The sequence below is a fragment of the Liolophura sinensis genome, unplaced genomic scaffold (assembly GCF_032854445.1).
Source record: "Liolophura sinensis isolate JHLJ2023 unplaced genomic scaffold, CUHK_Ljap_v2 scaffold_76, whole genome shotgun sequence".
Classification (NCBI taxonomy): domain Eukaryota; kingdom Metazoa; phylum Mollusca; class Polyplacophora; order Chitonida; family Chitonidae; genus Liolophura; species Liolophura sinensis.
In genome coordinates, this window is record NW_027018015.1 from 92,392 (window position 1) to 115,258 (window position 22,867).

Consider the following 22,867-nt stretch of genomic DNA (forward strand, 5'->3'; position numbering starts at 1 on the left):
AGTTCAATTGTTCTTAACGCATTCTGATGTATCTTGATCTGCTGATTCCGAATCTGGTTGTATTTTTTGCATATCTGTGTAACTTTTTCGAGATATCAGCAAAAAACTCAAAAAAGTTACGTAATTTCAATGGCGTTTTAATCGAGAACAATAGAAGCTAGAAATGTGCAACCTGCACCAAATTGTAGCTCAAGACATGCTCTTTCGATCATTCGTCAATGGATTTGAGCTCCGATAAATAGTTTTCTCGCTAGAAGCGTTTAAATGACAACACCGTTTTTCGCTTATAAAAAGATGGGAATCCTATTGCTTTAACATGGAGTTAGATGGGACTGGACTGGGTTTATAGCATTTGACCTGATGCTTTCGGTTACACTGTCCGTGATCTCCCCCCAAACGGTTGTAGGATGACATTGATTCCAGTTCCCATCTAACTCCAGTACTCTATTAGATGGCGTAGAGATCTATCTACAACAGCAACATCTATCTACAACTGACATGACTGACGCCTGTCAGTCATATCAGAGTTCGATCCCAGCTTAGCCAATTTGGACAGCGATGAAAATGTTGTCAACTTTAACGTTTTAAGTTGGCTGCTAGGCGTAGTTCGATGTTCTGATCACGAGTGTAGTATTTTTTTTTCTTCGACGCACGGTTTTGTCGCCAATTGCTATGAAAGTGCGAAAAAGTGTAATTTTCGCCCGTGTTTGGAGGTCACGTGACACAAAACTGCTGCAGCTGTGGAGCTGAAAATGACTGAGTGCAAAGGGCTATATGAGTGCAGTAGGCGTGCGGAAAATCGTTGAACTGTCATAATAAATGTGGGAGTTGGAGGTCTTGAAAAATTGTCCAAAGGCCGATTGGCTATGTTTGGCACTTTGACGTTCCCATGTTATATGATGCATTTTAAATGCATTTGCGACTAAGATGAACACACGAACATTGTAAGCATGTCACCGGAAGTAGTTTGACGTCCTGATTATCAATTTGGAAATATTTCTTGATGGCGACGTACAGTTTTTCCGCATATTGCCATCAAATAGCGAAATAAGCGGAATTTTTCACCATATTTGGAGGTCTGGTGAGAGATAACCGTTACAACTGTAAAGCTGAAAATCACTGAGTGCAAAGCGTTACACATGTAGTCTATGTGTGCTAAAACTCTTTGATCTGTGTCAACAAACACAGGACATGCACGTTTTCAAAGAATTCCTCAGGGAGGTTTACCAAATTCGGCACATTTACATAAACCTGCTGTTACAAGAGCCGTGTATTATTGGTTGGGGAAAACGTCATCGATCCGATCCGGGATCCCGGCCTAGGATCTGCTATTCGCAGATCCATTCTAGTTATTATTATTATTATTATTATTATTATTTTTTTTTCACCGACTTTGTTCGCATGGAAACTTTTTTACCGTTCAACATAGAGGTCTGAAATTTTGCACACATATTCTGGCGGTGAATATCTCGGGACAAATTCTCCACTTTTTTGTTATGTCACGTGGTTCGGCCGCCATATTGGATTTTGTGTAAAATCTTTAAAAATCTTCTTCTCCAGAACCACTGAACCGATCAGTTTCAAACTTGACATGCTGCTAGTAAGTCACGAGTTCTTTCAAGTTTGCGAAAATGGTTCACTTCCGGTCAAAATTCTGGAAGTTCGCCATTGGTCGAATTTATGACGTCACAAAAAGTTCTTAAAGTTCAAATGTTCTGAACGTATTCTGGTGTATCTTGAGCTGCTGATTCTGAATCTGGTTGTATTTTTTGCATATCTGTGTAACTTTTTGAGATATTAGCAAAAAACTCAAAAAAGTTACGTAACTTTAATGACCTGTAACTCGAGATCTGTTGGAGCTAGAAATGTGCAACCTGCACGAAATTGTAGCCCAAGACATGCTCTTTCGAGCATTCGTCAACGGATTTGAGCTCCGAGCAAGAGTTTTTTCGCTACAAGCGTTTAAATGACAACACCGTTTTTTGTTTAGAAAAAGGTGGTAATCCTATTGCTTTAACATGGAGTTAGATGGGGACAAAACTGGGTTTGTAGTATTTGACCTGATGCTTTCGGCTACACTGTCCGTGATCTCCAGAAACGGTTGTAGGATGACATTGATTCCAGTTCCCATCTAACTCCAGTACTCTATTAGAAGGCGTAGAGATCTAACTACAACAGCAAACGACATGGACCTGTAAAAGTTAGCTTTGTTTTGCGCAGACCTCGTGCTCTTTACTATACGTTAAACAATCCAGGGTGATTAACAAATATGGATATGTGAACTGGTCCAAGTGCTGACTTTCCAACGATGGCCGAGCTATCAGTGGAGCAGTTAGTCTGTGCATGGCATGTCGTGGATTGAGATGTGAATGTACAAACTTGCTGTTACACTGGTCGTGTTTTTGCCTTATTTCTTACAATTAGCGGGCTAAGTCTGCCAAGGAACGACCGTTTTTCACTGGGCATAGCGTAGCATCATTAAGGTCGCCGATCTATTCGAGGGAATGCAAATGACCGGCCGACTGCCTCAATGGCGAAAGGTGTAAGGTCGCATGGAAACTTTGAAAGCCGTGTATATGGAACATGTGTCCTTCGAACACAGAACATGAAGGGGAAAACGTCATCGATCCGATCCGGGATCCCGGCCTAGGATCTGCTATTCGCAGATCCATTCTAGTTATTATTATTATTATTTTTTTTCACCGACTTTGTTAGCAAGGAAACTTTTTTACCGTTCAACATACAGGTCTGAAATTTTGCACACGTATTCTGGCGGAGATTTTCCAGGGATAAATTCTCCATTTTTTTTTCATGTCACGTGGTTCGGCCGCCATATTGGATTTTGTGTAAAATCTTTAAAAATCTTCTTCTCCAGAACCACTGAACCGATCGTTATCAAATTTGACATGCAGCTAGTAGGTCACGAGTTCTTTAAAGTTTGCGAAAATGGTTCACTTCCGGTCAAAATTCTGGAAGCTCGCTATTGGTCGAATTTGTGACGTCACAAAAAGTTCTAAAAGTTCAATTGTTCTGAACGTATTCTGATGTATCTTGAGCTGCTGATTCTGAATCTTGTTGTATTTTTTGCATATCTGTGTAACTTTTTGAGATATGAGCAAAAAACTCAAAAAAGTGACATAATTTCAATGACCTGTAACTCGAGAACTATGGCAGCTAGAAATGTGCAGCCTGCACCAAATTGTAGAACAAGACATGCTCTTTCGAGCATCCGTCAACAGATTTGAGCTCCGATCAATAGTTTTTTCGCTACAAGCGTTTAAATCACAACACCGTTTTTTGTTTAGAAAAAGATGGGAATTCTATTGCTTTAACATGGAGTTAGATGGGGCCTGGACTGGGTTTGTAGTATTTGACCTGATGCTTTCGGCTACACTGTCCGTGATCTCCCGAAACGGTTGTAGGATGACATTGATTCCAGTTCCCATCTAACTCCAGTACTCTATTAGAAGGCGTAGAGATCTAACTACAACAGCAAACGACATGGACCTGTAAAAGATAGTTTTGGTTTGCGCAGACCTCATCCTCTTTACTATACGTTAAACAGGACACTGTGATTGGCAGATATGGACATGGTCCAAGTGCTGACTTTCTAACGATGGCCTAGCTGTCAGTGGAGCAGTGAGTCTGTGCATGGCAGGTGGTGGATTGAGATGTGAATGTACAAACTTGCTGTTACACTGGTCGTGTTTTTCCGTTATGTCTTACAATTAGCGGTCTAAGTCTGCCAAGGAAGGACCGTTTTTTACTGGGCATAGCGTAGCATCATTAAGGTCGCCGATCTATTCGAGGAAATGCAAATGACCGGCCGACTGCCTCAATGGCAAACGGTGTAAGGTCGCATGGAATCTTTGAAAGCCGTGTATGTGGAACATGTGTCCTTCGAACACAGAATATGAAGGGGAAAACGTCATCGATCCGATCCGGGATCCCGGCCTAGGATCTGCTATTCGCAGATCCATTCTAGTTTCTTATTATTATTATTATTATTATTATTATTATTATTATTTTTTTTTTTTCACCGACTTTGTTCGCATGGAAACTTTTTTACCGTTCAACATACAGGTCTGAAATTTTGTACACATAATCTGGCGGTGAATATCTCGGGACAAATTCTCCACTTTTTTGCTATGTCACGTGGTTCGGCCGCCATATTGGATTTTGTGTAAAATCTTTAAAAATCTTCTTCTCCAGAACCACTGAACCGATCGTTTTCAAATTTGACATGCAACTAGTAGGTCAAGAGTTCTTTAAAGTTTGCGAAACTGGTTCACTTTCGGTCAAAACTCTGGAAGCTCGCCATTGGTCGAATTTGTGACGTCACAAAAAGTTCTCAAAGTTCAATTGTTCTGAACGTATTCTGGTGTATCTTGAGCTGCTGATTCTGAATCTGTCTGTGTTTTTGGCATATCTGTGTAACTTTTTGAGATATGAGCAAAAAAGTAAAAAAAGTGACGTAACTTCAATGACCTGTAACTCGAGAACTATGACAGATAGAAATGTGCAACCTGCACGAAATTGTAGCCCAAGACATGCTCTTTCGAGCATTCGTCAACGGATTTGACCTCCGATCAATAGTTTTTTCGCTACAAGCGTTTAAATGACAACACCATTTTTTGAATAAAAAAAGGTGGGAATCCTATTGCTTTAACATGGAGTTAGATGGGGACTTAACTGGGTTTGTAGTATTTGACCTGATGCTTTCGGCTACACTGTCCGTGATCTCCCGAAACGGTTGTAGGATGACATTGAATCCAGTTCCCATCTAACTCCAGTACTCTATTAGATGGCGTAGAGATCTAACTACAACAGCAAACGACATGGACCTGTAAAAGTTAGCTTTGTTTTGCGCAAACCTCGTCCTCTTTACTATATGTTAAACAGGCCAGGGTGATTGACAGATATGGACATGTGCCCTAGTCCAAGTGCTGACTTTCTAACCATGGCCGAGCTATCTGTGGAGCTGTGAGTCTGTGCATGGCAGGTCGTAGATTGAGATGTGAATGTACAAACTTGCTGTTACACTGGTCGTGTTTTTGCCTTATTTCTTACAATTAGCGGGCTAAGTCTGCCAAGAAACGACCGTTTCTCACTGGGCATAGCGTAGCATTAATAAGTTCGCCGATCTATTCGAGGGATTGCAAATGACCGGCCGACTGCCTCAGTGACAAACGGTGTAAAGTCGCATGGAAACTTTGAAAGCCGTGTATGTGGAACATGTGTCCTTCGAACACAGAACATGGAGGGGAAAAACGTCATCGATCAGATCCGGGATCCCGGCCTAGGATCTGCTATTCGCAGATCCATTCTAGTTATTATTATTATTATTATTATTTTTTTTTCACCGACTTTGTTAGCAAGGAAACTTTTTCACTGTTCAACATACAGGTTCCAAATTTCGCACACATATTCTGGCGGTCAATATCTCGGGACAAATTCTCCACTTTTTTCCTATGTCACGTGGTTCGGCCGCCATATTGGATTTTGTGTAAAACTTTTAAAAATCTTCTTCTCCAGAACCACTGAACCGATAGTTTTCAAATTTGACATGCAGCTAGTAAGTCACGAGTTCTTTAAAGTTTGCGAAAATGGTTTACTTCCGGTCAAATCTCTGGAAGTTCGCTATTGGTCGAATTTGTGACGTCACAAAAAGTTCTCAAAGTTCAATTGTTCTGAACGTATTCTGATGTATCTTGAGCTGCTCATTCTGAATCTGCTTGTATTTTTTGCATATCTGTGTAACTTTTTGAGATATTAGCAAAAAACTCAAAAAAGTTACGTAACTTGAATGACCTGTAACTCGAGAACTATGACAGCTAGAAATATGCAACCTGCACGAAATTGTAGCCCAAGACATGCTCTTTCGAGCATTCGTCAATGGATTTGAGCTGCGATCGATAGATTTTTCGCTACAAGCGTTTAAATGACAACACCGTTTTTTGTTTGGAAAAATGTGGAAATCCCATTGCTTTAACATGGAGTTAGATGGGGACTGGACTGGGTTTGTAGTATTTGACCTGATGCTTTTGGCTACACTGTCCGTGATTTCCCGAAACGGTTGTAGGATGACATTGATTCCAGTTCCCATCTAACTCCAGTACTCTATTAGAAGGCGTAGAGATCTAACTACAACAGCAAATGACATGGACCTGTAAAAGTTAGCTTTGTTTTGCGCAGACCTCGTGCTCTTTACTATACGTTAAACAGTTCAGGGTGATTGACAGATATGGACATGTGCCGTGGTCCAAGTGCTGACTTTCTAACGATGGCCAAGCTATCAGTGGAGCTGTGAGTCTGTACAAACTTTGTGTTGCACTAGTCGTGTTTTTGCATTATTTCTTACAATTAATGGGCTAAGTCTGCCAAGGAACGACCGTTTTTCACTGGGCATAGCGTAGTATCATCAAGGTCGCTGATCTATTCGAGGGATTGCAAATGACCGGCCGACTGCCTCAGTGACAAACGGTGTAAGGTCGCATAGAAACTTTGAAAGCCGTGTATGTGGAACATGGGTCCTTCGAACACAGATCATGAAGGGGAAAACGTCATCGATCAGATCCGGGATCCCGGCCTAGGATCTGCTATTCGCAGATCCACTCTAGTTAGGGATCCCGTTCTCCCGAACGGGATCCCTATTGTTTTCGTTCTGTTTTTTCTTATTATTATTATTATTATTATTATTATTTTTTTTTCACCGACTTTGTGAGCAGCAGAACTCAAACACCGTTCAACATAGAGGTCTCAAATTTTGTACACACAATCTGGCGGTGATTTTCCAGGGGTATATTTTTTGTTTTTTTCTTAAGTCACGTGGTTCGCCCGCCATATTGGATTTTGTGTAAAATCTTTAAAAATCTTCTTCTCCAGAACCACTGAACCGATCGGTTTCAAATTTGACATGCAGCTAGTAGGTCACGAGTTCTTTAAAGTTTGCGAAAATGGTTTACTTCCGGTCAAAATTCTGGAAGCTCGCTATTGGTCGAATTTGTGACGTCACAAAAATTTCTCAAAGTTCAAATGTTCTTAACGTATTCTGATGTATCTTGAGCTGCTGATTCTGAATCTGCTTGTATTTTTTTTGTATCTGCAAACCTTTTTGAGATATAAGCAAAAAACTCAAAAAAGTGACGTAACTTCTATGACCTGTAACTCGAGAACTATGGCAGCTAGAAATGTGCAGCCTGCACGAAATTGTAGCCCAAGACATGCTCTTTCGAGCACTCGTCAATGGATTTGAGCTCCGATCAATAGTTTTCTCGCTACAAGCGTTTAAATCACAACACCGTTTTTTGATTAGAAAAGATTGGAATCCTATTGATTTAACATGGAGTTAGATGGGGACTGGACTGGGTTTATAGTATTTGACCTGATGCTTTCGGCTACACTGTCCGTGATCTCCCGAAACGGTTGTACGATGACATTGATTCCAGTTCCCATCTAACTCCAGTATTCTATTAGATGGCGTAGAGATCTAACTACAACAGCAAACGACGTGGACCTGTAAAAGTTAGCTTTGTTTTGCGTAGGCCTTGTCCTCTTTACTATACGTTAAACAGGCCAGGGAGATTGACAGATATGGATATGTGCCCTGGTCCAAGTGCTGACTTTCTAACGATGGCCGAGCTATCAGTGGAGCAGTGAGTCCGTGCATGGCAGGTCGTGGATTGAGATGTCAATGTACAAACTTGCTGTTACACTGGTCGTGTTTTTGCGTTATTTCTTACAAATAGCGGGCTAAATCTACCAAGAAACGGCCGTTTTTCACCGGGCATAGCGTGGCATCATTAGGGTCGCCGATCTATTCGAGGGAATACAAATGACCGGCCGACTGCCTCAGTGACAAACGGTGTAAGGTCGCATGGAAACTTTGAAAGCCGTGTATGTGGAACATGTGTCCTTCGAACACAGAACATGAAGGGGAAAACGTCATCGATCCGATCCGGGATCCCGGCCTAGGATCTGCTATTCGCAGATCCATTCTAGTTATTATTATTATTATTATTTTTTTTTCACCGACTTTGTTCGCATGGAAACTTTTTTACCGTTTAACATAAAGGTCTGAAATTTTGCACACATATTCTGGCGGTGAATATCTCGGGACAAATTCTCCACTTTTTTGCCATGTCACGTGGTTCGGCCGCCATATTGGATTTTGTGTAAAATCTTTAAAAATCTTCTTCTCCAGAACCACTGAACCGATCGGTTTCAAATTTGACATGCTGCTAGTAAGTTACGAGTTCTTTAAAGTTTGCGAAAATGGTTCACTTCCGATCAAAATTCTGGAAGTTCGCTATTGGTCGAATTTATGACGTCACAAAAAGTTCTCAAAGTTCAAATGTTCTGAACGTATTCTGGTGTATTTTGAGCTGCTGATTCTGAATCTGCTTGTATTTTTTGCATATCTGTGTAACTTTTTGAGATATTCGCAAAAAACTCAAAAAAGTGACGTAACTTCAATGACCTGTAACTCGAGATCTGTGGGAGCTAGAAATCTGCAACCTGCACGAAATTGTAGAACAAGACATGCTCTTTCGAGCACTCGTCAACAGATTTGAGCTCCGATCAATAGTTTTTTCGCTACAAGCGTTTAAATGACAACACCGTTTTTTGTTTAGAAAAAGGTGCTAATCCTATTGCTTTAACATGGAGTTAGATGGGGACAAAACTGGGTTTGTAGTATTTGACCTGATGCTTTCGGCTACACTGTCCGTGATCTCCCGAAACGGTTGTAGGATGACATTGATTCCAGTTCCCATCTAACTCCAGTACTCTATTAGATGGTGTAGAGATCTAACTACAACAGCAAACGACGTGGACCTGTAAAGGTTAGCTTTGTTTTGCGCAGGCCTCGTGCTCTTTACTATACATTATAAAGGCCAGGGTGATTGACAGATATGGGCATGTGCCGCGGTCCAAGTGTTGACTTTCTAACGATTATCGAGCTATCAGTGGAGCTGTGAGTCTGTACAAACTTCCTTTTACACTGGTCGTGTTTTAGCGTTATTTCTTACAAATAACGGGCTATGTCTGCCAAAGAACCACCGTTTTTCACTGGGCTTGGCGTAGCATCATCAAGGTCGCTGATATATTCGAGGGAATGCAAATGACCGGCCGACTGCCTCAGTGACAAACGGTGTAAGGTCGCATGGAAACTTTGAAAGCGGTGTATGTGGAACATGTGTCCTTCGAACACAGATCATGAAGGGGAAAACGTCATCGATCCGATCCGGGATCCCGGCCTAGGATCTGCTGTTCGCAGATCCATTCTAGTTATTATTATTATTATTATTTTTTTTTCACCGACTTTGTTCGCATGGAAACTTTTTTACCGTTTAACATACAGGTCTGAAATTTTGCACACATATTCTGGCGGTGAATACCTCGGGACAAATTCTCCATTTTTTTGCCATGTCACGTGGTTCGGCCGCCATATTGGATTTTGTGTAAAATCTTTAAAAATCTTCTTCTCCAGAACCACTGAACCGATCGGTTTCAAATTTGACATGCTGCTAGTAAGTTACGAGTTCTTTAAAGTTTGCGAAAATGGTTCACTTCCGGTCTAAATTCTGGAAGTTCGCCATTGGTCGAATTTATGACGTCACAAAAAGTTCTCAAAGTTCATTTGTTCTGAACGTATTCTGGTGTATCTTGAGCTGCTGATTCTGAATCTGCTTGTATTTTTTGCATATCTGTGTAACTTTTTGAGATATTAGCAAAAAACTCAAAAAAGTGACGTAACTTCAATGACCTGTAACTCGAGATCTGTGGAAGCTAGAAATGTGCAACCTGCACGAAATTGTAGCCCAAGACATGCTCTTTCGAGCATTCGTCAACAGATTTGAGCTCCGATCAATAGTTTTTTCGCTAAAAGCGTTTAAATGACAACACCGTTTTTTGTTTAGAAAAAGGTGCTAATCCTATTGCTTTAACATGGAGTTAGATGGGGACTGGACTGGGTTTGTAGTATTTGACCTGATGCTTTCGGCTACACTGTCCGTGATCTCCCGAAACGGTTGTAGGATGACATTGATTCCAGTTCCCATCTAACTCCAGTACTCTATTAGATGGCGTAGAGATCTAACTACAACAGCAAACGACATGGACCTGTAAAAGTTAGCTTTGTTTTGCGCACACCTCGTGCTCTTTACTATACGTTAAACAATCCAGGGTGATTAACAAATATGGATATGTGAACTGGTCCAAGTGCTGACTTTCTAACGATGGCCGAGCTATGAGTGGAGCAGTGAGTCTGTGCATGGCATGTCGTGGATTGAGATGTGAATGTACAAACTTGCTGTTACACTGGTCGTGTTTTTGCGTTATTTCTTACAATTAGCGGGCTAAGTCTGCCAAGGAACGACCGTTTTTCACTGGGCATAGCGTAGCATCATTAAGGTCGCCAATCTATTCGAGGGAATGGAAATGACCGGCCGACTGCCTCAATGGCGAAAGGTGTAAGGTCGCATGGAAACTTTGAAAGCCGTGTATGTGAAACATGTGTCCTTCGAACACAGAACATGAAGGGGAAAACTTCATCGATCCGATCCGGGATCCCGGCCTAGGATCTGCTATTCGCAGATCCATTCTAGTTAGGGATCCCGTTCTCCCGAACGGGATCCCTATTGTAATCGTTCTGTTTTTTCTTATTATTATTATTATTATTTTTTTTTCACCGACTTTGTTCGCATGGAAACTTTTTCACCGTTCAACATACAGGTCTCAAATTTTGCACACATATTCTGGCGGTGAATATCTCGGGACAAATTCTCCACTTTTTTGTTATGTCACGTGGTTCGGCCGCCATATTGGATTTTGTGCAAAATCTTTAAAAATCTTCTTCTCCAGAACCACTGAACCGATCGTTCTCAAATTTGACATGCCGCTAGTAGGTTACGAGTTCTTTAAAGTTTGCGAAAATGGTTCATTTCCGGTCAAAACTCTGGAAGTTCGCTATTGGTCGAATTTGTGACGTCACAAAAAGTTCTCAAAGTTCAAATGTTCTGAACGTATTCTGATGTATCTTGAGCTGCTAATTCCGAATCTGCTTGTATTTTTTGCATATCTGTGTAACTTTTTGAGATATCTGCAAAAAACTCAAATAAGTGACGTAACTTTAATGACCTGTAACTCGAGAACTATGGCAGCTAGAAATGTGCAACCTGCACGAAATTGTAGCCCAAGACATGCTCTTTCGAGCATTCGTCAACAGATTTTAGCTCCGATCAATAGTTTTTTCGCTACAAGCGTTTAAATGACAACCCCATTTTTTGTTTAGAAAAAGATGGGAATCCTATTGCTTTAACATGGAGTTAGATGGGGACTGGTCTGGGTTCATAGTATCTGACCTGATGCTTTCGCCTACACTGTCCGTGATCTCCCAAAACGGTTGTGGGATGACATTCAGCTATACAGTACTCTATTAGACTTCGTACAGATCTAACTACAACAGCAAACGACGTGGACCTGTCAAAGTTAGCTGTGTTTTGAGCAGGCCTTGTCTTCTTTACTGTACGCTAACCAGGCCAGGGTGATTGACAGGTATGGACATTTGCCGTGGTCCAGGTGTTGACTTTCTGACAATGGCCTAGATATTAGTAGAGCGCTGAATCTGAGCATGGCAGGTCGTGGATTGAGACATGAAAGTACAAACTTTGATTTTTCTTCTTTCTTTTCTCTTACTGCTGACGCCCGTCATTTATGTCAGAGTTCGGTCCCAGTTTCGGCAATTTGTCAGGCGATGAAAATGTTGTCAATTTAAAGGCTTTAAATAGACCACTAGGCGCAGGGGGATGTTCTAATGACGAATCTGGTGGTTTTTCCTTTATCCGACGCACGGTTTTGTCCCCAATTGCCATGAAAATGCTAACATTGCATTTTTCGCCCATGTTTGGAGGTCAGGTGACACAAAACCGCTGTAGCTGTGGAGCTGGAAATGATTGAGTACAAAGGGCTATTTTTGTACTGTAGACGTGGGGAAAATCGTTGAACTGTCATAAGAAATGTGGGAGTTGCAGGGCTTGGAAAATGGTCCAAAGGTCGATTGGCCATGTTTGGCACTTTGACGTCCTCATGTTATATGATGCATTTTGAATGCATTTGCGACTAGGATGAACACACGAACATTGCAATCATGCCACCCGACCTAGTTTAACGTCCTGGTCATGAATCTGCACTTATTTCTTGGTGGCGACAGACAGTTTTGCTGCAAATTGCGATCAAAACGCGAAAAGGGGCAATTTTTCCCCATATTTGGAGGTCTGGTGAGAGAAAACCGTTACATCTGTAAAGCTGAAAATCACTGAGTGCAAAGCGTTGCACATTTAGTCTACGTGTTCTAAAAATCTTTGATCTGTGTCAACAAACACAGGATATGCACGTTTTCAAAAAAGGTCGTAAGGCAGATTTACCACATTCGGCACATTTACATCAACTTGTTGTTACAAGGGCCGTGTATTATCGGCTGGGGAAAACGTAATCGATCCGATCCGGGATCCCGGCCTAGGATCTGCTATTTGCAGATCCATTCTAGTTATTATTATTATTATTATTTTTTTTTCACCGACTTTGTTCGCATGGAAACTTTTTTACCGTTCAACATACAGGTTCCAAATTTTGCACACATATTCTGTCGATGAATACCTCGGGACAAATTCTCCACTTTTTTGTTATGTCACGTGGTTCGGCCGCCATATTGGATTTTGAGTAAAATCTTTAAAAATCTTCTTCTCCAGAACCACTGAACCGATCGTTCTCAAATTTAATATGCAGCTAGTAGGTCACGAGTTCTTTAAAGTTTGCAAAAATGGTTCACTTCCGGTCAAAACTCTGGAAGCTCGCCATTGGTCGAATTTGTGACGTCACAAAAAGTTCTCAAAGTTCAATTGTTCTGAACGTATTTCGATGTATCTTGAGCTGCACATTTCGAATCTGGTTGTATTTTTTGCATATCTGTGTAACTTTTTGAGATATTAGCAAAAAACTCAAAAAAGTGACGTAACTTCAATGACCTGTAACTCGAGATCTGTCGGAGCTAGAAATGTGCAACCTGCACGAAATTGTAGCCCAAGACATGCTCTTTCGAGCATTCGTCAACGGATTTCAGCTCCGATCAATAGTTTTTTCGCTACAAGCGTTTAAATGACAACACCGTTTTTTGTTCAGAAAAAGATGGGAATACTATTGCTTTAACATGGAGTTAGATGGGGACTGGACTGGGTTTGTAGTATTGGACCTGATGCTTTCGGCTACACTGTCCGTGATCTCCCGAAACGGTTGTAGGATGACATTGATTCCAGTTCCCATCTAACTCCAGTACTCTGTTAGATTGCGTAGAGATCTAACTACAACTGAAAACGACGTGGACCTGTAAAAGTTAGCTTTGTTTTGCGCAGGCCTCGTTCTCTGAAACAGGCCAGGGTGATTGACAGATATGGACATATGCCTTGGTCCAAGTGCTGACTTTCTAACGATGGCCGAGCTATCAGTGGAGCTGTGAGTCTGTACAAACTTTGTGTTACACTGGTCGTGTTTTTGCTTTATTTCTTACAAATAGCGGGCTAAGTCTGCCAAGGAACGACCGTATTTCACTGGGCATAGCGTAGCATCATCAAGGTCGCCGATCTATTCGAAGAAATGCAAATGACCGCCCGACTGCATCAGTGACAAACGGTGTAAGGTCGCAAGGTAACTTTGAAAGCCGTGTTTGTGGAACATGTGTCCTTCGAACAAAGATCATGAAGGGGAAAACGTCATCAATCCGATCCGGGATCCCGGCCTAGGATCTGCTATTCGCAGATCCATTCTAGTTCTTATTTAGGGATCCCGTTCTCCCGAACGGGATCCCTATTGTTATCGTTCTGTTTTTTCTTATTATTTTTTTTTCACCGACTTTGTTAGCAAGGAAACTTTTTCACCTTTCAACATAGAGATCTCAAATTTTGCACACAAATTTTGGCGGTGATTTTCCAGGGATAAATTCTCCATTTTTTTGCTATGTCACGTGGTTCGGCCGCCATATTGGATTTTGTATAAAACTTTTAAAAATCTTCTTCTCCAGAACCACTGAACCGATCGTTTTCAAATTTGACATGCAGCTAGTAGGTCACGAGTTCTTTAAAGTTTGCGAAAATGGTTCACTTCCGGTCAAAACTCTGGAAGTTCGTCATTGGTCGAATTTGTGACGTCACAAAAAGTTCTCAAAGTTCAATTGTTCTGAACGTATTCTGATGTATCTTGAGCTGCTGATTCCGAATCTGGTTGTATTTTTTGCATATCTGTGTAACTTTTTGAGATATTAGCAAAAAACTAAAAAAATTACGTAATTTCAATGGCGTTTTAATCGAGAACTATGGCAGCTAGAAATGTGCAAATTGCATGAAAATGTAGTTCAAGACAAGCTCTTTCGATCAATCGTCAACGGATTTGAGCTCCGAATAAAAGTTTTCTCGCTAGAAGCGATTTAAAAACAACACCGTTTTTGTTTAGAAAAAGATGGGAATCCCATTGCTTTAACATGGAGTTAGATGGGGAATGGACTGGATTTGTAGTATTTGGCCTGATGCTTTTGCCTACACTGTCCGTGATCTCCCGAAACGGTTGTAGGATGACATTGATTCCAGTTTCCATCTAACTCCAGTACTCTATTAGATGGCAAAGAGATCTAACTACAACAGCAAACGACGTGGGCCTGTAAAAGTTGGCTTTGTTTTGAGCAGACCGTGTCTTGTTTACTGTACGCTAACTAGGTCAGGGTGATTGACAGATATGGACATGTGCCCTGGTCCAGGTGTGGACTTTCGGACAACGGCCTAGATATCAGTAGAGCAGTGAGTCTGTGCATGGCAGGTCGTGGATTGAGACATAAAAGTACACACTATGAATTTTCTTCTTTCTTTCTTTTCTCTTACCGCTGTCGCGTGTTAGTCATGTCAGAGTTCGATCCCAGGTTTGGCAATTTGTCAGGCGATGAAAATGTTGTCACTTTCAAGATTTTAAGCAGGCTGCTAGGCGTGTTGGATGTTCTGAGGACGAATTTGGTGCTTTTTCCTTTCTCCGACGCACAGTTTTGTCGCCAGTTGCCATGAAAGTGCGAAAAAGTGCAATTTTCGCCCATGTTTGGAGGTGACGTGACACAAGACTGCTGCAAAGGTGGAGCTGAAAATGACTGAGTACAAAGGGCTTTTTGGGTACTCTAGGCGTGCGGAAAATCATTAAAGTGTGTCAATAAATGTGGGAGTTGCAGTACTTCAAATATTGTCCAAAGGCCGATTTGCTGTATTTTGCTCTTCGACGTCCCCATGTTATATGATGCATTTTCAATGCATTTGTGACCACGATAAAGGCACGGGCATTGTAAGCATGGTACCCGACGTACTTTGACGTCCTGATCATGAATCTGGACTTATTTCTTGATGGCGACGTATAGTTTTGCCGCCAATTGCAATCAAAATGCGAAAAAGCTCAATTTTTCAACATATGTGGAGGTCTGGTGAGAGAAAACCGTTACAGCCGTAAACCTAAACATCACTGAGTGGAAAGCGCTACACATGTACTCTATGTGTGCTGAAAATCTTCGATCTGTGTCACCATTCAAAGGACAAATAAGGGAAAACGTCATCGATCCGATCCGGGATCCCGGCCTAGGATCTGCTATTCGCAGATCCATTCTAGTATTATTATTATTATTATTATTTTTTTTTCACCGAGATTGTTCGCATGGAAACTTTTTTACTGTTCAACATACAGGTCCCATATTTTGCACACATATTCTGGCGGTGAATATCTCGGGACAAATTCTCCACTTTTTTGCTATGTCACGTGGTTCGGCCGCCATATTGGATTTTGTGTGAAATCTTTAAAAATCTTCTTCTCCAGAACCACTGAACCGATCATTTTCAAATTTGACATGCAGCTAGTAGGTTACGAGTTCTTTAAAGATTGCGAAAATGGTTCACTTCCGGTCAAAATTCTGGAAGTTCGCTATTGGTCGAATTTGAGACGTCACAAAAAATTCTCAAAGTTCAAATGTTCTGAACTTATTCTGGTGTATCTTGAGCTGCTGATTCCGAATCTGCTTGTATTTTTTGCATATCTGTGTAACTTTTTGAGATATTAGCAAAAAACTCAAAAAAGTGACGTAACTTCAGTGACCTGTATCTCGAGAACTATGGCAGCTAGAAATGTGCAACCTGTACGAAATTGGAGCCCAAGACATGCTCTTTCGATCAATCGTCAACAGATTTGAGCTCCGATCAATAGTTTTTTCGCTACAAGCGTTTAAATCACAACACCGTTTTTTGTTTAGAAAAAGGTGGGAATCCTATTGCTTTAACATGGAGTTAGATGGGGACTGGACTGGGTTTGTAGTATTTGACCTGATGCTTTCGGCTACACTATCCGTGATCTCCCGAAACGGTTGTAGGATGACATTGATTCCAGTTCCCATCTAACTCCAGTACTCTATTAGATGGCGTAGAGATCTAACTACAACAGCAAACGACGTGGACCTGTAAAAGTTAGCTTTGTTTTGCGCAGACCTCGTCCTCTTTACTATACGTTAAACAGGCCAGGGTGATTGACAGATATGGACATGTGCGGACTTTCTAACGATGGCCGAGCTATCAGTGGAGCAGTGAGTCTGTGCATGGCAGGTCGTGGATTGAGATGTGAATGTACAAACTTGCTGTTACACTGGTCGTGTTTTTGCATTATTTCTTACTAACAGCGGGCTAAGCCTGCCAAGGGACGACTGTTTTTCACTGGGCATAGCGTAGCATCATCAAGGTCGCCGATCTATTCGAGGGAATGCAAATGACCGGCCGACTGCCTCAATAACAAACGGTGTAAGGTCGCATGGAATCTTTGAAAGCCGTGCATGTGGAACATGTGTCCTTCGAACACAGAACATGAAGGGGAAAACGTCATCGATCAGATCCGGGATCCCGGCCTAGGATCTGCTATTCGCAGATCCATTCTAGTTAAAGTTTGAATTACGTACGAAAAAAAAAAAATAATTGAAACACAAAATTAGGTTAACAATAGTTTGATACTGAATTTGATTTGGTTTACTTGTGTAGGCTAAATGCTTTGCAGTCGTGTTGTGTTCTGTATCAAATTCATAAACACTGGGTAACGAATGTTGAAATAATGGAACACTTCAGTTCACATTTTCAATTCAATATTAATTTCTCAAAATATGTTGATAAATAACAAAACAATAACAACATCATAGGTACGTGTTTATGCTTATTATAAGTAAGCAAATAAATATATTATAATTTATATGTTGAAGGTATCATGAAGATAAATATGATTTGCGTTTATTGTATTGTGAAATACAATGGATGGATCACAATTTAAATTTGTAATGACACAATCTGTACAAAGTTATAGTACATTAAACCAGCCCTGTGCACGTTTCACTCAGTGCGCCGTACCAGTTACGTAAAATATACACGTCACACTCATGCATAAAAGTCACATGATGTACCACATTTGAAGATCTGGGTCAACGGCAATATTTTGGCGGCAGTCAGACAATAGCGTTTGCGGAGAGAAAACATGAGTAAACGGACTGAACATTGTGGGGGAAAAAAAACAATAGTTTAACTCGGATAAACATCAAACAAGGATTGGGAGTTGAAAAGGGCGATCTGCAGCCAGTCCGCTATCCAGAGGATGTGAAGTTGATGTGAACTCTGTTGTTATTTATTGTTGCATTGTTGAACAGCCCTCCAAAACTTTGAGGCGTGACTGAAAACTGGGATTTTGCCATTTGGATGGTATTGCTACTGTTACGTGTAACATTATAGTCAACAGCGTTGGGCATTTGCACTGGAAGTGGCGTGACTGACATGGGAGTATTTTCACTCAACGGCATTTTCACTTTCAGCATTTTCTGATAACACACTTGAAGCATGCTGGATAATGCTGATTTCACGGCGTTTTGAAACGTACGGTTTGGTGACATAACTCCGTACACTGGATTCATTGCGGTGGCCTGTCACAGACATAACGTCCATCACAGAAACCCCGTCATCAGCAAGAACTGTGGCTGTCGTAGCCCGGACGCAGTGATTCGTGTACCGGCGGCTAAGTTTTGCATCGCGGGAAATATCAGACATCATGGATCCGATCTTTTTTAGATCCATTGGTTGATTGCCATACCATGGTTTGTGGTCAACTGGGACGTTTGGGAGAGGCCGGTGAAAGAAAACTCACAAGAAGAATTATCAGGTCCGTATGTAAAAAAAAAAAATTTTCGTGAAACCATTATTATCTCTTATTGTGTAGCATTAACACCAATGGGCTTTAAATTATCTGTAACCTGATACTTTTCTTCTTTAAAATAAACGTTCGCTCCGACAGAAAAATAGCCATTTTGTTTCTTTGTTTATAACAACCTCTATCCACCCATAGAACTACAAAAGACCCGTCCAGACGTCAAACGCTTCTGTCTCGTTATCAGGGGGGTGGGGGGGGGGGGTATCTAACGATCAAGATAATGTGCACTTGGCATAGAGCCAAGCAGTGCGTTGTATGTAATAAAAAGGAATCGAAGGGTAGTAGAATATTACATAGATAGGATTCTAGAGTTGTATATTAGTCTTATCGCTTATGAGTAGAAAAACAGACAGCGACCAGAGAGAACCACTGAACATAGTGAAGCAGTTCAACTCTGGGCCTAAACTTTAATAGATCTGGCACCATGAGATGGATTTGAACACCTGATAACTGTGTATTAGGGTCATTGCATGAGTACTTACATAGCATACAGATCACATTTGTTTACAAATGAGCAGTCAGAACCAAGATATCCACAGCCCATACATGTAAGAAAACTTTGTACGTTCTCTGAAGGTGACAAATTATTGTCAGGTTGTCCTGTGTGGTTAGTTGAAGTATTTAACTGGAGCTGAGGCAGCTGAACCAATAGTAGAGATTGTACATGTTTGACTTACCTGTAAAAACTCGATGTCCATTGAGGCTAATAAATCTTTGGAAGCCTCGACCATTCTCTCCATTTCCTGGGAATGTAGCTGGAAATGTTTGAGTATAGCGCTACACTCCACACCCCACTGTGAATAGCGTGTTTTTATGCCATCTAAGGACTGTTGTTTCCAGGTTTGTAAGGCTTCCAAGGCTGCACAATAAGCCCTTTCTACCTCTTGAGTGTGAAGTTCCTGGGTTTCCTGACAAACAAAAGGAACGTTTATTATCTCATCCAGACCATCCAGGCAGGGTGAGATGGTGCAGCCTTTATGCTGTGGAGATCACCAGTGGTTTGGTTCAAACACCAAGAGTGTCACCCTGGGATTAAGAGACGTCTATTAATCCCAGGTGTCGCCAGATCACAGACCAGTGAGTGAGCGCCTGGGGTTTAAAGTCGTGCTTTTACAATTTTTCAGTCATATGATGACGGAGGAATCCTTAGGGTGCATGTAATGTACCTCTTTATTGCAGGACGGATTTTCACCGCTCTTTTATCTATTGCTGCTTCACTAAGACGCCTTACCGAAAGCAAGTAAGCCGACCCACCCAAGCCATTATACTGATACGGGTCAAACAGTCCTTACTCTATCGCCTTCATGCTGAACCCCAAGAAAGGAAGTTACAACTTCCTCTTTTAAAGTCTTAGGTGTGAGTTGACCCAGGGTCTACCGCTCAAGAAGTGGACGTTCGACCAACTGTGCTATCGGGGCCGGTCCCCATCACATATGTGGAGTGCGTATATACAATATAGATATTATGACAGCGTATAATCGACGATGATGTACCTACTGGAGTTGCCCGAGGTGGGCATATCGCGTCTGTGTCACTGAGAGTAGCTATAATTTTCATAAGAAAAATGAGTCACCAAGTATGCAATAAATCACAACTTGACCAAGTGTCATCAAAACTACCAACCTGTATCTTATTGTACAGCCTCGTAACTCCTGACAGTGATTCTTTAGTTTCTTGTAGCACTTTCTCCAGTTCACTGGTCTTGTTCAAGACCGCTGGCTGTAATGGAAAAAATGCTACATTAAAAAGATCGTCTTTAAAACGACTCACTACAGTACAGGACAAAAAGCAACATTCTTCACTATAGATTACAAACTATGGGTCATTATACCATTCCAAATCATGACATTTATAGTGATTATCGACCTATATACTAGCGCGGTACACGATTTAAATTGTGATTTAAGTCATTTGCTTAGAATATCCTTGCGTCTTTCTAACATCATTGAAAACTGTTTACTACTTCTCTTTGCATGATCTCAAAGTAATTTTGAACTTACACAACTTCTTAGTTTTTCGTATGTCGTATTAATCGTTATGTTTGGAATTGACTTCACGATTAATGACTCAGAATATTCACTGTGGTTGTTGACTAATATACGAATGTCTTTTTCGCATTACCTTGGCATTCTCCGCTGCAGATGGTATATCCCGCACAGCATGTTCCGGATGGTCAACCACACACCCCATACAGATCACCAGCCGGCACGGTACACAGTACAAGCCGAATGGCTGACCATGTTTTGGACATGACGGCTGCTGAGTTGATTGTTCATCCCTGCCACTGGTTTGTCGCTGTGAGGTTTCCAGAGAGAGGTACTCCTGGGACGAAATCAGCCGGTGACGCTTCATAGCACCCATCATGGGATGAAAAGAAGCCAAACAGTCTTTACAATACAGTAAACAACAGTCGGTACAAAACTTGACAGCTTTAGCCTGATTATCCTCACCACACAGAGAACAATATGGGATGTCATCCTCAACCTTCACAGCAAGAAGAGAACCTCTCCACTATTTCTGCCAGGTGTGAAAGTTGGGAGGCAGACCAGCCGCACCTCCCTTCCCAGACTGATTGGTGTCCGACATACAGGGCATGAGATCAGCTGGTGAACACCCTCACTCCCGTGCTACAGGTGACCTCATCTGTCTGTCCAGGTTTAGACTTGTCAGCATACACAGCAATACACTCCCTGCAAAAACTGTGCTGACAAGGTAACGTTACTGGTTTCCGGAATGTTTGCACACATATCGGGCATGTGAGAACTTCTTCACGATTTTCCTTGCTTTCAGCCATTACACGCTCGGTTTTTCACTGAAATAAAACCAGCTAATTACTTAGACTGACACCAATACAGGTTCTCCCATTTACGAAAATATAAAATTCAACACAGTAACAGTCTCCATGTACAGTGCAGTGCCTGTTCCTCTCTTTCAACAACATATAGGATACAGTATTTTTTGTCGCTTTTGCCGAAGAAGCATTGCTTTACATATGATATATGAGAGTTTGAGCGCCTTCGCTTCCCTGAGAGGAAATAACTGCTTAGTTAGACATTTGACCGATTCTAGCATTTATCATGTACCTGACATTTTTTTGACAAAGATCTGATCAAGACAATTTGGCCAGACGTGTTTGACAGTGATGACACCTTTATACAGCACCATCCGTGAATAGCAGATTGGTGTGTGAAAACGAGAGGTCTGCTGATTTAAAGGTAAGGCCAGCCAATTAGCAAACACCTTCAACAGAAAGGGTGGGGGCTTCAGGTATAAGATACATGTATTTTGTGAAACATCTGGACTATGGTGTTAGTGAAGGAGGCATGACCCTACATGATAATGGAGTCAAATGTCTGAACTACAGTGGCACGGAAAGGAACTTAACCCTACATGATAATGGGGTCAAACGTCTGGACTACAATGGTAGTGAAGAGAACTGAACGTTATATGATAATCGGGGCGAATGTCTACCTTGATATGAATTCAAATTGTAACAGTCCAACTCTTCCAAATTTCAGTGTTTTATTGTTTATTGTGAGGAACCACAGAAGTAAAGACTACCACAGTGTGCTATATCGTGCAATCAAGGCTGATTAAACTAGCCTATGATCTTGGCTGTGATCTTTTAATATGGGGTTAGGCGTAGATCATAACCGAGGAGTCATCCAGGATAAAATAGTGGTATGGAAAAACACCCTGGCGCAGAGAAACTACGCGCAACAAAAATCCGCGCAAAATGAACCAATACATGCCTTAACAGGGAAAAACTCCTGGGAACTACGTTCACCGTGTCATCCTCTCTATCTCTGCCAAGTTTTTCCGCATTCTGTAGCCTTTACGACCAGTAAATCCAAGATAATTCACAGTTGTGACTTATGCTCACATGCCGTGTCGACATTCTGACCTACTAAACCGTGTTATTGCTGCCTGCCTATACGCATCCGTGGTTGACCTTTCATTACGTCATTATGTTTTGATAAGCTGGCTGTTAGTTCTGACAGGCACAAAGCCATGTGACCGGAGGAGACGCGAATTTGACAGAAGGCCATGGCGCAAAATGACGAACCCCACAGTTTGTGCAAACTGTCAGATTAAATTCGCAGTGAAAAAGGGAGGTTACCTTCGACATTCGCTCCATTTAAAATTGGGCACCACAGGCATTACGGTACGTGAAGGCCTCGATAGTTTTTTTGCTGAAGAATGTTGCCATGTACACCAGAAGTCCAGCAACGACACCATGCAGGACGATCTGGTGCCATGACGTTTACCATTTGCTGTTGAAAGCAACAGTTGCATGGTAAGTCGTCAGAATGTTAATTTCTGGAAAGGATGGAATGTAGGGGAAGGATGGAATGTAGGGGAAAGGATGGAATGTAGGGGATACGTCGAATACAAAAGAAAGACAACCAATACGTTGTCGACGCCAGCGAAGAGCCCTACATGCGGAAACTTTCATATTATTTTTTATTACCATGTAAATGAGTGAGTGAGTGCTTGGGGTTTAACGTCGTTCTCAACAATTTTTTATTACCATGTAAGGGGTAAGGAATGGGGGGGGGGGGGGTAA

At 41.6% G+C, this 22,867-nt stretch overlaps 1 protein-coding gene across 1 annotated transcript in view; it reads right to left on the reverse strand.

The window, feature by feature from the left end:
* LOC135481420 (uncharacterized) overlaps positions 1-20,736 on the reverse strand; it is a 45,620-nt gene extending 24,884 nt beyond the window's left edge. The window contains exons 1-3 of the mRNA XM_064761244.1: positions 20,422-20,736; positions 19,924-20,019; positions 18,978-19,208 (exon numbers count right to left, since the gene is read on the reverse strand). Coding sequence (XP_064617314.1) covers positions 18,978-19,208; positions 19,924-20,019; positions 20,422-20,664 — 570 coding nt within the window. The 5' untranslated portion in view covers positions 20,665-20,736. The remainder of the gene's footprint in view (positions 1-18,977; positions 19,209-19,923; positions 20,020-20,421) is intronic.
* Between the last annotated feature and the right edge of the window lie 2,131 nt (positions 20,737-22,867).